The sequence below is a fragment of the Scomber japonicus genome, chromosome 2, assembly GCF_027409825.1.
Source record: "Scomber japonicus isolate fScoJap1 chromosome 2, fScoJap1.pri, whole genome shotgun sequence".
NCBI lineage: Eukaryota > Metazoa > Chordata > Actinopteri > Scombriformes > Scombridae > Scomber > Scomber japonicus.
This window is the reverse complement of record NC_070579.1, coordinates 11,427,963-11,443,034: the sequence shown is the minus strand read 5'-3', so window position 1 is coordinate 11,443,034 and position 15,072 is coordinate 11,427,963. Positions and strand designations below refer to the sequence as shown.

The 15,072-nt window shown below is 38.9% G+C and overlaps 2 protein-coding genes across 2 annotated transcripts in view; one reads left to right on the top strand and one right to left on the bottom strand.

Moving 5' to 3' along the window:
- Positions 1-613: 613 nt before the first annotated feature.
- Positions 614-8,924, bottom strand: ears2 (glutamyl-tRNA synthetase 2, mitochondrial). Its single transcript, XM_053328153.1, has 10 exons — positions 8,723-8,924; positions 7,467-7,622; positions 7,107-7,296; positions 6,203-6,353; positions 5,452-5,773; positions 5,215-5,323; positions 2,954-3,107; positions 2,428-2,558; positions 2,192-2,327; positions 614-744 (listed from the first exon to the last, which is right to left on the bottom strand). The coding sequence occupies exons 1-10, from the start codon at positions 8,871-8,873 to the stop codon at positions 649-651; spliced, it is 1,596 nt and encodes a 531-aa protein (XP_053184128.1). The 5' UTR covers positions 8,874-8,924; the 3' UTR covers positions 614-648.
- Positions 8,925-11,769: 2,845 nt separating this feature from the next.
- LOC128365242 (uncharacterized) overlaps positions 11,770-15,072 on the top strand; it is a 50,973-nt gene continuing 47,670 nt past the window's right edge. Inside the window, exons 1-2 of the mRNA XM_053325910.1 lie at positions 11,770-11,893; positions 12,077-12,215. Coding sequence (XP_053181885.1) covers positions 11,770-11,893; positions 12,077-12,215 — 263 coding nt within the window. The remainder of the gene's footprint in view (positions 11,894-12,076; positions 12,216-15,072) is intronic.

Below are 15,072 nucleotides of genomic sequence, written 5' to 3'. Positions count from 1 at the left end.
TCAAAGCTTTAAATCGTGATGATTTGACGGTGAAACAGCTTGGCAGCAACTGTCAGTAAGGTTTAGCATCCGCATTTACGTTAATGAGTAAGATACCACTCTTAATCATTAACTCTTACTTTTCTCAAAATCACTCAGTGAAATAATATTTGTCTCCTTTAAGCATGACTGGCTTAAATCTTGCTGTTTCATGTTTGGTCTGGAAGCCTTTTATGAAAACATCTGCATGCTGGAGTTCGTTAACTGAATTTCTCGAGTAAAAACATTTGCATAAAAATACCGAGGTACTTCCCATCCTTGGTTATCACCTGGTCCTTCAAAGTCTGAAGAAGCATCAAATAAACACAAGCACTGAATGAAAAATAAATAAATAAAAAGAGAGCATGTGCACAAATCATAGTTTCCATCTTTTATAAAATATTTGTAATAGTTCAAGTATCATTCAAGTGTCATTCAGCTTATTTCAGTGGGATAAAGTTCAATGTGGTTGTGTCCCACTTAGTTCAGGCAGAATCACCATGGCGTGGCGTCTGTGGTTAAGCGTGTCTCTTTAAACAGTCAACAGCTCCCATCCCACCCATGTGGGTTGAGGTGACATGAGGTGACATGAGGTGACATGAGGCGACGTGGTGACAGGCTGTCTGGTTGTTAACTCGTTTCTGAAAGCTGCAGAATTTTCTGGAATCGATGGCCGACCTCTGCAGATCCCAGAGACACCATCATCTCAGCCACACTGGGACCTTGCTGCGGGTCAGATGAGAACAGAGGATCAGCAAAATAATGCAATCAGTCACGATAAAAAGCATCAGAATGAATTTCCTCTTTCTGCAGGGTTACTATGGTGACTGAATCGCTGTGGATTAACTTGGCCTTTAGTCGTTACGATCATAGTAAAAAAAGAATCATGTGTTACTTTAACATGCTATTTTAAAGTTTAGCTTAGTCATGTTATGGACAGAAATAATATTTAAAAAAAGACAAAAGGCTATTGCAACAGACTAGAAAGGATCTCCGAGTCGTTCGTTGTGATTATTACTGTACAGACAAAAATGATTGAATTTTCCGTGTTGCAGTTTGCGAGCTGTTCCTGTTTTTAAAAATAGAAATACAGTGATGTGTGAAAAGTGCAAGTAAGTTGTGAAATATGACTGCGCAGTATTAACAGTTGAAAAGCTTGTAGGGCAGATAAGTGTTCTTCAGGCAGCTGTAAAAATAACTATGCAAACATCAGAAGTACAAACATGTAAGGGTTTTTTTTCTTAGTCGGAGTTGAGTCAATCACAGAGAGACAAACTGGTTTGAAGGAGAGAAGGTTTCTTTAGTGGTTTTTCAGTTTGTTTGTGCTGTGATTTGACTTTGCTGATATTAATGCTTCAAGGTTGGAGAATTCATCCATCTAATGCTGGAAAGGTGATGAAAGACAAGCATTTTTACATTAAGATAAATATTGCTGCAAAATCTTAAAAAAACATGTTGAATTAATGTTTTACATTTGTGCAATTGGAAGATCACAATTTGGTAGAGGTGCTGCTTACAGAAAATGCCTTAATAACATTTAATTGCTAAAGCCTGAGGCAGACTAAGTATATTTTTGGGGGCTTGTTTGCCTTTAATGTACAGGTTAGTAGAGAGAGACAGGAAACTGGAGGCAGAGAGGGGGGATTGACACGCAGGATAGGACCACTCGGTGCAGGATTCAAACCGGGGTCACCTGCAGCGAGGACTGTAGCCTCAACACATAGGGTGGGTGCTCTACCAGCTGAGCTAAACACCACCACCTCCTGATGCAGACTAAATGACTTTCGCCATCATTTGCCTCTTCCAGACAAAAAAAATCCCCGTCTGCAACGTTACAACATCAGCAGTTTTACGTGTTGCAAAAGGTCATGTAGTTCAAAACTGCAACTGACCTGCAACACCTTTGTTACCACCTTTTTCAGTCACTTTAATCAGCAGGCAATCAAAAAGCGGCACGTCTGTTAAAGTTAAAGTCAAACGTCTCATCAAGTCTCACTCAGCTGGGGATATGTGATGAAACACTCAACACGCATGTAAAAAGACCACAAACACGGCTCCTGTTGAAACGCTGGTTAAAGTTAGTAATAACCAATTAACCACTTCTGCTAAAACTCCTTCCTGCAATGAAGCTTTGTCAAATTCCTATGAAAATGTGTCTTGAGTCTTGAATTACCTGCAGACCACTGAGAGCCAGCCGTAGCAGCTTCATCACCTCTCTGTACTTGGTGGCTTTAGCCTGCTTAGTCAGCGTCTTCAGATCTTTATTGAGTCGATCCACTGCCAGCTCCTCTCCTCGCTCCTCTATCAATCTATAAACACAGAGACACTTTCAGAATCCAGCTGAAACTGAAGCAGCATGAAGGTGTTGAAAGTGAGAATTGCAGTTGGAAAGTTATCAAAACTACATACTTGAGCACTAAAGAGGCAATTTGGTGTGCTTCTGCAGTGAGTGCTGCCACCTGCTGGCTGGAGACAGAAGGACGCACCCACAAGTAAGAGTAAACAGGACTTAGGAGCTCCTTCAGGGAGGATATGTGACCCTGCAGAGAGGAGGGGAAGAGACAAGTTTCAGTATGACAGAAGAGAAAGAAAGACAAGCAAAAAAATCCAGATCTGAGAGACTGGAGGAAGAGGTCATGAATAAAAGACTAAGTACAAGCTTACTTTAATAAAATGACAGAAGCTTTGAGGTCTGACTTCAAATATTAGATGCCAAAAACTAAAAAGATGTATTATTACCAATCAAATGCGTTTTCAAGTTTATACTGTACATGTTCATATTTCCATGGCAACCACTATCTAGACAGCTAAGTTTACCCTGTAGGGATAATAACAAAACTAATGAAGACTTCAAATTTAAGTTTAACAGACATGTTTCTTTATTATTTAAATGGTCTGAACACATATCTGTATATCTGCTGGCTGTTACTGTTACCTTGCGTAGATGTAGAACCCGCCTGATATAATCCTCATGTAGGACTTCTTGATCCTGGATCTCTGCTGTATAGGCCTGTCGGATTTGTCCTTGCAGATCGTTTATCAGTAAACGACACTGCTCCTCGTCTTCAATTCGCTGCTCCAGGTGGATTCTGACACAATCAGAGAGAGATTGATGAGCTTATCAAGTATTATAACTCAAAAAGAGGAAAAAAGGCCCCATAGGCTTTATAGATTTCACTTCCTCTGTTTAAGCAATTAACGGAAATTTACATAATCAAGATATGACTGCAGTTGTGCAACCTGTTCCGCACTGCTGCCTTTTTTCCATCCTCAACACTAATCAGGTAGAAATGTAAAATTTGAGTCAAAGGTAGCACTAGAAGAAAGCAACACACTGGTAGCTGAATTAAAAAAGGGTTTACTCTCTGTACAACAAACATTTAAGACATCGAACGCTCTTCATTGACCGACTTGAATCAAATTTCATTCATTGACATTCTTTTCCATCCCTTTTCAGGTCAGTGTATCTGTAGCTGAAACTAGACATGTTAGCATGATATGATAAAACTACGCTTATGTGGAGCTGAGGCTGATGAGGATTTCAACCAGGTGGTGTCACCATGTAAAAACATCCAGGGGATCATTGCTCAGTATTCAGTAACTCATGTCAATCCAATAAATAACTGTCAGGATATTTCACTCCATCAAACCGACTGATAATCTCAGAGCTACAGACGTCATCACATCTCATGATCCACCAAGAAAAGTGGAGCTAATAAGAGTAATGTTATTTCCGGGGAGCCTAGTTCTTGCAAATCCATTACGTATGCGTTTCTGTAATACAATTCATTGCTCTTCCTGTTAATTGTATTTTGTCTTCATTCATAGAGTATACCACACTGAATAGGTACCTTGTGAGTAAAGGCCTCTTCTATACAAACTAGGTTAATGTCCCATAGATGCATTATCCTGCTTATGGACCTAATATGGTGTCTATCATGTCCATTATTAGATATAACTCTTGCCTCTCTACCAGTGTGATTATATGACTGGCCTCAATCTACTGCATGTATGAATACTGTATTGTACTTTGCTGTACTGTATAATGACTTAAATGCATGTCAATTTTGTTTCACATCCACCTTATTTTAGTATTCCTTCTTCTTGTGTTGCATGCTGACCCTGATAAAGACCGCAAGCTGAAACAACTCGGTCTCACAATAAAGCTCTATCTTCATACTGCCTTGTTTTTTTAAATCCTACACATTCTTGTCAATCCTCCACTGAGCCAAATTGTTTTGCGAGAAAGCACAATGTCAGAGCCACAAGGTCCACATTTAGAGGGGAGGGAGTGTCTTGTTCCTTATAGAAGTAGCACTTGCGGATGGTCGGCCTTCTCTGTATAAGCAACAACACATTAGCAGTACAACCCTTCCTCTTTAACCTCTTTAACCTCTTTAACCTTAACACTGGCTCAAAACAACACCAGAACTGTACCCATAACTAAATCTACAACTTCTATGTGTATCACCGTCAGACTCTATTATGGACTTTTACTCACTTTTTGTATTAATAATGTGCTATTTATAGTTCTAAATGTAATGTTTATTTTAACCCTTTCATGCATGAATTATGATAACCTCAGTCAGGAGTTTTCTCATTTCTCTTTAGGCATGAAAAAAAAGATATACTATGACATTATAATAACATAAATCAACTGATCTACAACCAGAAACATTACTGCAGGTTTAGTGGTGATGTATGTGATGATGCACTAGTGTTCACTGTGGTGGCTGAAGTGTAACTATGCCATCAAAATCCTTTCATACATAAGAAAACAGCTTTTAAACAGCTGTCCACTGCAGTGACCGCTATGCGTGAAAGAGTTAATATTATTTTTTCTTTTCTTTTTTCTTCTTTTTATTGTGCTTGGCTAAGTTGTTGACCTGCAGGGGACTACAGATAAAAACTAGCCTCTTAGCTAACTCTGACACATTACAGTGCAATTCGAACTAAAATGTTGATTGATGTGTACTGTCCCTGCTAAATAAATCTTAAATAAATAACATTTTTAAGTGTTTAGTGTTTAAGTGTGTTTAAGTGTTTCTGGAGTGTTTACCCCTTCCTTGTAAGTGTCCTACTATAATGTTTATTTTATCCCATAATGTAAAGTTAATACATGAATAAGAAGCTTTTATGTGCTGTTATAATGAGAAACATGGCAATAAAGAAAAAGAAGAAAGAGTTTTGGCTTACTTGTTGAACTCTGGTAGTTTTTCCAGGTCTAACAGAGCCGAGTGCGTCGTGATCTTTGAAGGATTAAACTCAGAGATCAGCTCATCTATCTTCCGTCCCATTCGAGTGGCTACAAGGCAACACAAGTAATTTAGAGGCAAGTAATTGTTCTTATTATAATAGTTTCAAAGCATTATTTTCCAGCTGCAAGTTTCTTTTTCTCTTTATTCACTCCCTGATTAAGTGTCCATCACTCACTGTTGAATCCAGATCCACAGTTAGTCGTGATATCCAGCAGTGCCTCTGGCAGCACACCGTCTCTCTGGTAGCTCTGAATGAATATATCTCCTTGTCTCTTGGACAGTTTACTGCCGTCTTTGTTCATCAGGAGCGGCAGGTGTCCGAAGGTGGGCGCCTGCCACCCGAGAGCGCGGTACATGAGGAGATGTTTGGAGGTGGAGATGAGCCACTCGGAGCCCCGCAGAACATGGCTGACCTTCATGTGATGATCGTCTACTATGTTAGCGAGATGATAGGTGGGAAAACCGTCTGCTTTTATCACCACGGGGTCGCCCTCCACCTGGAAGAGAGGGCAGAAGGTATGGAAACAGAGACTAAAGCAAAGAAAGAGCATTAAATCAGTGCATGACTTGAGTTTTGGTTTGTGTTTTTAGCTGCAGTCAGAGGTTTGTGTTACTCGTTCGAGTTACATTAAGCTCTGTTGGTAAAGCATGCTTCAAATGCCAGAAATAAAGAGTTTGAAGTGAATAAATCAATTTATTGGATTGAAAAAGCACGAAAAGCACGCCTTGGTTTTTGCTGAAAAAGTGGGGAATTAATATTTCTGCAGCAAAATGTTGAAGAATCTCTCGAGCGTGTCCCTGATTCTCTGCTACATAATTTAGTGTGAAAGATATCACAGAGACAAGAAGAAACTATACATAATGGAGATCTTGATTAAACAACTGAGAAATCACAACAAATATAAAATCAATAAATCCTGCCCGACCTCGGCCACCTCGTGACGATTCCACCCGAAGATCAGATCCTGAAAAGGCTCGACTCCCGTTTCTAGACGGAACCTGATCACATGCGGCGTTCCCTGAGCGAGCTTCTGCTGAACCTGCTCGGCCCGAAGGTGACGACACCTGTTATCATACCTGGAGAGAGAAAGAGACATGGTCAGTGACTTAAAGGATAAAGATAGTGATTGCAGAGCCAAAGCAACTGTAGTGACTAGTCCTAAACTTAAAGCCACTACTGGCTGCTAATGGCTGGATGTTCTGACGTGCACTCAATACGCAGACTACTTAACTGGTTGATCTATTATTTATTGGTCGTGTAAACACAACGCTTAGGTTTCGTTTGTTGCTCTTAATACAAAATAACATAATAAACCAAAACAACAGAGAATAGCTGCGACCTGAACGCAGTCAAAAAACTTTTTGCCCTCACCATCAGCGCACCTGTGGTGATTGGCATGACCCTATAAGAATAAGTCAGTGTGCTGCCAGCATAACCATGCACCCCCTGCTGTTTGGGAGGAGCACCACACTCACATTCATATCTGGCTCCTACAGCAACAATGAACTGATCTACTTAGAAGTATTGTGTGTATCCAAAGCCTGATATGTTTTATTCCTCTGTGCCATAGAGTTCTGTTCTTTGTACAAAAACTATTAAAAACATGTCAATGAACAGTTTGACTCATTGACTTTTTGGACAACAATGGAGGTCTATGGCACAGTAGAATAAGCTATACACATAAAACGCTTTTAAAGGAGGATCAGTTTATTGTGGGTTTGGAAATAAGAAAAACACAGAAAACCAGCAGTCATATCTTAGTCGTACTGTCTTTTTTCAAGTCTGTGAGAACTTGTGAATATCTGTGTGCGATCATGTAATGCAGCCACCTTGGTGTCTGTCCACTCCTCAGCGCCTCTTTTTTGAGAAGTTCGAGTCTCTGTGAGCTGCAGAAACAATAGTAGGCGTAACCGCTCTCAACAAGCTGCAGGGCGGTTTGATTGTAGAGGTCTAGTCTCTGGGACTGCAGGTATGGACCCATCTGCCCACCTTGACGAGGACTCTCATCTGGAGGTATACCTGGAGGTGGAAATGAGTTTAGCTAAAATTATAACAATGACCATAAATACAGACAAAAGAAACTACTTTAATTAACGTTTAATTACTAGGAAACTAGTAATCATTTAGGGTTACTGAGCACAGAGACATTTAATTGGTATATTATACAACTATGGACCAGTGTGTCCTACCAGCCCACTCCAGCATATCCTCTATGGACTCTGCAGCTCCTGGTACCAGTCTGCTCTGATCAGTGTCCTCCAGGCGCAGGATGAACGAGCCTCCGTACTTCTTGGCAAAGATGTAGTTGTAGAGAGCAGTGCGGAGGCCTCCGAGGTGCAAGAACCCTGCAGCACAGAACGACATAATGTTATAACATCAGACTGCTGAAGAAGACAATAATGTAACTAAATAGGCCTGGTCCTGGTCATGTTGCATGCCTGTGTCAGGTAATCACAGCCAAGTGTCCTCCTTTATTCTCACTACCAGAAGGGGGAGACAAAAGTCCTGCACTCCAGCTTTAAAGCATTTACTAGCATTACAATTCAGCAGCAAATTCAGAGGAAGCGTTAAAGAAGACTCTTAATGTTGAAAGATATCTAGTTGACTTGACTAACTCTGATGGCTGAAGCTTCATAGTAGCTTCAGATAAACTTTGAAATACATTTTTAGACAGAAGGAGGACTTTGGATGGATTTGTCCACCATCACTAAGACTATAAGTGCACAATGAAAGGACCCTTTAATGGTCACTATGAGCAGGAGGAATGATTACAGCGAGAAAGACATGCTACAATGTTCATTTGGGCTCCTGACTGCTGCTTTGAGACTTAAAAGACTGTGCAGAAAACTAATGAGGGGAATATAAACAATACAGAATAAAATAATATTTTGGACAATAACCTATTTTCAACCTTGTGGCAGCAGCTTGGGGAAGACTCTCATGTTTCAACAACAATATCCCCGTACACAAAGCCAGATCAAAAAAAAAAAAGGTTTTCTGAGTTTGGTGTGGATGAATTGAGTGACCTGCACAGATCTCTGACCTTGACCCCATCCAAACCCTTAAATTAGGATGAATAGGAATTAGAAGCCAGGTCTTATCACCCAACATCAGCAGCCTGTACCACTACTCTTATTACTGGCTGAATGGGAGCAGCATCTCTGCAGCCAGACCCCAAATATTATGGAAAGCCTTCACATAAGATTACAAGATGATCAAAAAGTGCATGTGTGTCCTTTTCAGATTTCAGATTAGACTTGAAACCATATTCTCGACATGCATCAGACAGATTATCAGTAAATTGATGTGTGCAGGTGTGTTTGATTTGTTGGTCCATGATGTAAAAAATGCTGCAGTGGAAAAGACAAGAAAGTCTATAGTTGACAGCTCCAGATAATGTTATGGGGCATTTAAAGGCTGTGTGTTCAGATGCACTACACCTTACCTGTAGGACTGGGGGCAAACCGGACCCTCACCTCTCCTTGGACCGTGGAGCAGCATCTTAAAACAGCTTGAGTCCGTCTGTGTCTGACTGATGTGGGACACTGAAGTCCTCTGAGAGCCACAGTGTGACAAGATCTCAGCCAGGACGACATGACAGCTGAACACACGTTCTGACGGTCACACCGGTGTTACGCTTCAAAGAGTGACCGTGTTATATGGTGACTTCCAGCCGAGTGTGTCTGTGATTTATCGGTTCAATATGAGACACTTTTCTACTGAGGATAAGTGTATAATATCACAAGAGAGACTGCAAATGTATATGCTAAAGTTTGTTTCCCACATTACAAGAAATGACTGAATGTCACCAGATAACACGGTCACTCGTTAGCCCGAAACACCGGTGATATAATCGCATCATGTGAAGTTCATCCCCTCAGTCCAGCTCGGTAAGTGAGCACAGTGCTGACTGAAAACTGCATTTTGACAGACGGCAGCAACATAATCCTTTTCAAAGTTGTCCCTCACATGTATGAACGATCATCTTTGAGTCATTCTTCTTCTCTGTCGAAACAAAAACAGGAAGATGAATGTAGCCATCTTTGTAGTGAACACTGCCACCAGGCGGAGGAGGTTATTATTTCTTCCTCAATTTAAGAGGCTGGGGGTGGCTCTGCTGATTTTACACATTCAGTCTTTATAATCGTGAGCAATGCTGTCCAGTTTATAGGTGTAAAATGGAGATATATATTAAATATAGCCGACTTCTTTTTAAATGTCAGATATTAGGAATGAAAATTGACTCTTCTACTTCTACTGACTCTTACATTTCCAAAAGTCTGGTCTTGTACATTTTTTACTGGAATTTATGTGCTAGTTTGTTGTTAGTGACTAAAATTGTCATATGGTGTGTCGTGTGACATGAAAGGTATTGTGTATAAAATGTTAATTACATTATAATCTCTTTTTTTATCAACACACAAAGTAAGACATTTGTTTTCAATCTTTCAATATACTTCAAATTAATTTTGACATACCTTAATATAAAAGTACCAAAATGCTTGTAATCTTTTTCTTTTTTTTGATCAAGGTTTTTTTTATTTCCAAATATGACAGACAAAAGATATACAATTTTCACATGAAACACTCAAGTCTAGTTCCTGTACATTCAGAACAACATCCCAATGCCCCCCACCCACAGGTACTGGATCATCAGTAAATTTCCATAAATCCAGACATCCACACAAAAAGTAAATAAAAGAAAAAAAAAGAAAGAAAAAAAAAGAAAAAAGAAAAAAAAAGCTTGTAATCTTTGCTGACACTATTTCCCATCTTCCCCATTGAAGTTTAGGTAGATAGATAGGCGTACCTCCTACATCTACTATTTGGACTCTATCAGATATGTCAAGATATGACTGTATCCATTTCAAGGCCTCCACATTAAAACCTATTGCCTCTAATTTATGCAGCAATTTCTGGTGATCCACTGTGTCAAATATGCAATTCTTAGTTGAACAAGACTGTCTAAAATCTGACTGACAATCATCTACCTTATCAAACTGGTTAACATACTTAGAAATCTGTTCAGAAAGGGCCATTTCCATAATTGTACTTAATAAACATATACACACAGGCCTATAGTCACTTAGCTCAGTCGGACTGCCTTTTTTATTTAGAGCAGTAACTCTGGCCATTATAAATTCCTGTGGGACTTTTGATTGTGAGATTGAAAGATTAATTATTTGTGTAACAAATGGAGCAATAACCACTGCAGCTGCTTTCAGGAATTTCACTAGGATAGCATCCATGCTGGTGTCTAAGTCCCTGAGTATGTTGGTGATTGTTGGGGTTGTTACTGAATTAAAAGAAAATCTGATCTTGATGTTCCTTGATGTTCTCTCATCTGCAATCATACCTTTATCAAAACTAATACTTTGTTTATCGAACGTTGCTAACTGCATTGTTGAATTATTTTCATATTTTACCCTTGTCCTAGGGTAAGGCTTCTTTGTGTCAACTATCATTGATTTTACTCTATTTCTAACATGTTTGTATTTATTATAAGTATGCGTCTTATTGTTACACAAATATTCTCCCAATACAATTTCTCTCTGATAAATAGTATCTATAATGTCCTTATTTATCCTAGCATTTTCATCAAAAACCTGAAAAAAAATACTCAGGAAGTGAACCAATGCTTTATCTACATCTTGACTACAAATAACCATAGACCAATCCATGCTATTAAGCATATCCTTGAATTTGTCATACCTTTGAAAACTATTGATAACAGCAGACAAATCCATGTTCTTAAGCATATCTTTGAATGTGTCATGCCATTGAAAACTATCCATATCATTACTTGGGGTCAAGCTCTTACAGGTAACTGTACAGTACGTTACATTATGATCGCTGAGTCCATATATGAAGACACCACTTTTAGAGATTTGGTTTGGGTCTAAAACCATAATAAGATCTATAGCAGTGCTACTGGTTTTAGTAATTCTAGTCGCCTTATTTATAATTTGTGTGAGACCAAATTTCTTCTGTAAGTTTAATAGTGGCTTATAAAGTTGGTGATCGTCCTTCAATACATTGATATTGAAATCACCCATTAAAACAACGTTGTCGTATAAAAAACCAATACGACCCAACACTTTTTCCAAGGTTTCAATGAAGTCATTACATTTCGGAGGTCTATATAAAGCACCAATCAGTATTAATTTACTTTCAGGAACTGAAATATCAGTCCAAGCTGCTTCAAGGTTATCATTTTCGAGGTCAGCTCTTCGCTTCCATTTTATACCTGACCTCACATATATACATACTCCTCCCCCTTGTCTGTTTCTGTCCTTACAAATGACTGAATAGTTTTCAATTGCAATATCAGTGTCTGGGATGGAAGCGTCTAGCCAAGTTTCAGATAAACACATTATACTAGGATTATTTAGATTTGCAAATATACGAATTTCATCTATCTTTGTTCGTAAGCTGCAAACATTTAGATGCAAGCATTTCAAACCCATATAAGTAGCCATCTTCACTCCCACAATGGTCAGCATGCTCTTCGTGTCAGTCACTGGAAGAAGTCCCATAAGCGTCTCTTCCGGGTCACAGCGGGCCCTTGCCATCTCTGCGTCTGCCGTGCACAGCACTCTCTTCTGCATCCCCTTAGGTAGGCTTCAGGGCTGTACATAATAGAGAGAATGCCAATCAGTGGACAGCTTAATATCAATTTCAACTCACTTATTCGTGATGTGGGTCTAAGAAGGACCATGCCTTTACACAGGGAAATAGGAAGCGATGCTTACATGTAGGAGGCAATGTGGAAGGGGGCTGATCTCCTCTGTGTTTGAAGAGGCCAGCTTCGTTAAAGACAAGATCGATTTCAAAACAGGGTTGGCACGTTGCCACTTCTGCCTCTCAGCAAGATTCACCACACCTGTGGACAACAGTACAGTCAAGGAAAACATACTTTTGGACATCACAAGTTACAGGTTTGGCTAAAAGCAATAAATAATGATGATTAAATATAATTATTATAAAAAATCAATAGACATTATTAATAAGAATTAATGATAGTGTAAATCATTAAATCATTAATCAGTAAATTCTGATTAATAATTGAATTAATATCGGCAACCAAAATTATCATATTGAGCAGAGGTTGGCAAAATTAATTATTGCACAACATTAAACAGAATACAAAAGCATTTATTTAAAACAACCAAAGCAAAACACACAATTTGTAATCTTAGCTAAAATATACTAAAAGAACAAAAATGCACAATATGCAATATAAGTGCACTTACACAGATGTGTGTGTCTGTGTGTGTATTTGTATTGAAATGGGAACTGCAAATAGGTGACAAGACGCTAAATGGCGTAAGATGGTGACTAACCAGACAACATGGCCGACACAGACAAAAGGCCATTCCACGTGGTGCCTTGAAACCATGTGCGCTTCCAGAGGCAAAGTTTGCAAAGTTGGGTTTTAAACTTAACTGTGTGGGGACTCTGTTTAAGGCCAATTGATGAAGCATAAAATGTACCAGATTAGGAAGAGGTTATTACACGCAAGGCCTCGTGACTGGATGTAACGTGTGAGGTATGCTAACATCGTCTTAGCAGCGTGGCTATACAATAACCTGACGATTAATAGGACATCACAACAACAGAGGTAAATGAACAACAATAAACAAATCAGAACACGTACATCAATACAGTTAAACAATCTTACTTAACCAAATGTGCTACTCTGCTATTCAGCACTGTTTGCTAGGCAAAGCATAGGCAAAGCACAGGTCTTACCGGTCTTTGGAGTGAGAGAGGTGCGCCTTTGCTGGCAATCGGTAAGGTGGTCAGGCTGTGACAAGCTTTGGCTCCGGCCTGAATGGTTCTACTACTACTAGATTTGTGTTTGTCTCAGTTTACCGATTACCTGTAGCGACGCGGTGGAAAGAGAAAGCAGCGAACACGTCCTCTGTTTTTTATATCCTGGATGACGTCATTACATATTACGTATTACGACTGGGTGCGTGCGTACCATTTTCCCCGCCTTGATGTGGTTTTGTTCCTTCCTCCACACAACATCCTACCACACCGGGGCTATTTTTATTTGTCTATTTTGATTAAAATAGACAAATAAAGAAACCATTACACTACACATCCTACTCTAGTATATTACCCTAGAGTCTTGAAACATGTGGTCGTCCAATGAGACCCAACACAGACCCATCCCCAGTACAATTCAAGTTCAAGTCCCAGTTCAAAGCTCCCTCCCTAAAGTCAGTTCATTCAAATTCAAATTCCAGTTCAATATTATCTCCTCCAAGTCACACTTCATTTTCACAATATCATCCTGTGACACCATGAATAATTATTTCTTATTCTCTGTTGCTCCTTGTTTTCACATCTTTATTGAACACTCAACTTAAAAACAAATGACTAAAACCCTGTTCTAAATAATCATTTGTGTCACATACCAATAACAGTCAATTACCTCATTTAAATTTTAAAATAACATCTCCTCCTTCTTCCGCATTGACAAATCCATTATATATAAAATAGATAAACATTGTTAATTTCAAAATCTGAACTGTCGGATACAAATGCCTATTCTCAGTATATGTTTACTGGAAGCTTCGGGTGATTATACACTATTTTCAGGTGATTATACACTAATTAAAACATATTTATGAATATTATATTCAATTTCTGCCATGTCCATACCCCTAGATGTCACTAAATTCCACATACTACATTTTTAGTTATAGCAATGCAACTTGGATTTTTATTAGAAAAAAGGGAAAATAAGAATAACACTATATGCTAAATTGATTTCGCCTGTTTTAACAAACATATCTAATACTTTGCACTTTTTTATTGAGAACATTACTGCACTTCGTACAAATACATGGACCAATGAAAGACAAACAACAAAACAAATTAAAAAAACCCATCAGAAAGTAACAAAACATTAAATAATATAAAGACTCAAATGAGTGACTAAATGACAGGTTAAGTATGTGATCTTCTGCAGGTTGTACTCATTAACACATTAAGGAACAAACGGAACAACACATTTTTGAAAGGAAGAGGACTAAGTCCGTTGACTGCAGCAGTGAGAAGCATCTGGGGAACGATCAGGTGGATGCAAAGCCCGGGGAGTCGTCATATGATGGAGGGAGCCAAAGAGATACTAAGGAAACACTTAATTAGACACAAGTAATTTAGTCACATGTTTATCAATAAAGGTTTTCACAAGGTATAAGGTTTTGCTATTTTATTTTTCTCCAGACATTTGTGACAGTTTCTTGAATATCTTAAAGGTGCAGTGTGTGGGATTTAGTGACATCTAGTGGTGAGGATATTGAGTGCAACCAACTGAATACCCCTCCCCTCAGCCCCTCGTTTTCAAGTGTATAAGATAACCTATAGAAACTGCAGCACCTGGGGGACGATCAGAGGGACGCAGGGCTGAGGGACCTTAGGGAGCTTAGGGAGCTCAGGGAGTCGTCATATGATGGAGGGAGCTGAAGAGACACTGAGGAAAACAGCAAGTCATCCAGTCACATGTTCTCAATAAAGGTTTTAATAATTAAAGTTTTGCTTATTTTTTTCTCCAAAAACGTGTGACAGGTTATTGAATTTCTTGAGTAAGGGACTGCAACTCTGACTTTTATTAGAAAAAGGGGAAATAAGGATAGTATAGATTTTTGTTTTTTTGTTTTAAGGAACACATTAAATATTATCAGTTTGTCACTTTTTTATTGAGATAATAGAATATATATTTTTGAGCATATAAACCCATCTCCCTGTTTCCTTCAATTTCCTCCTACATTCATCTATTTT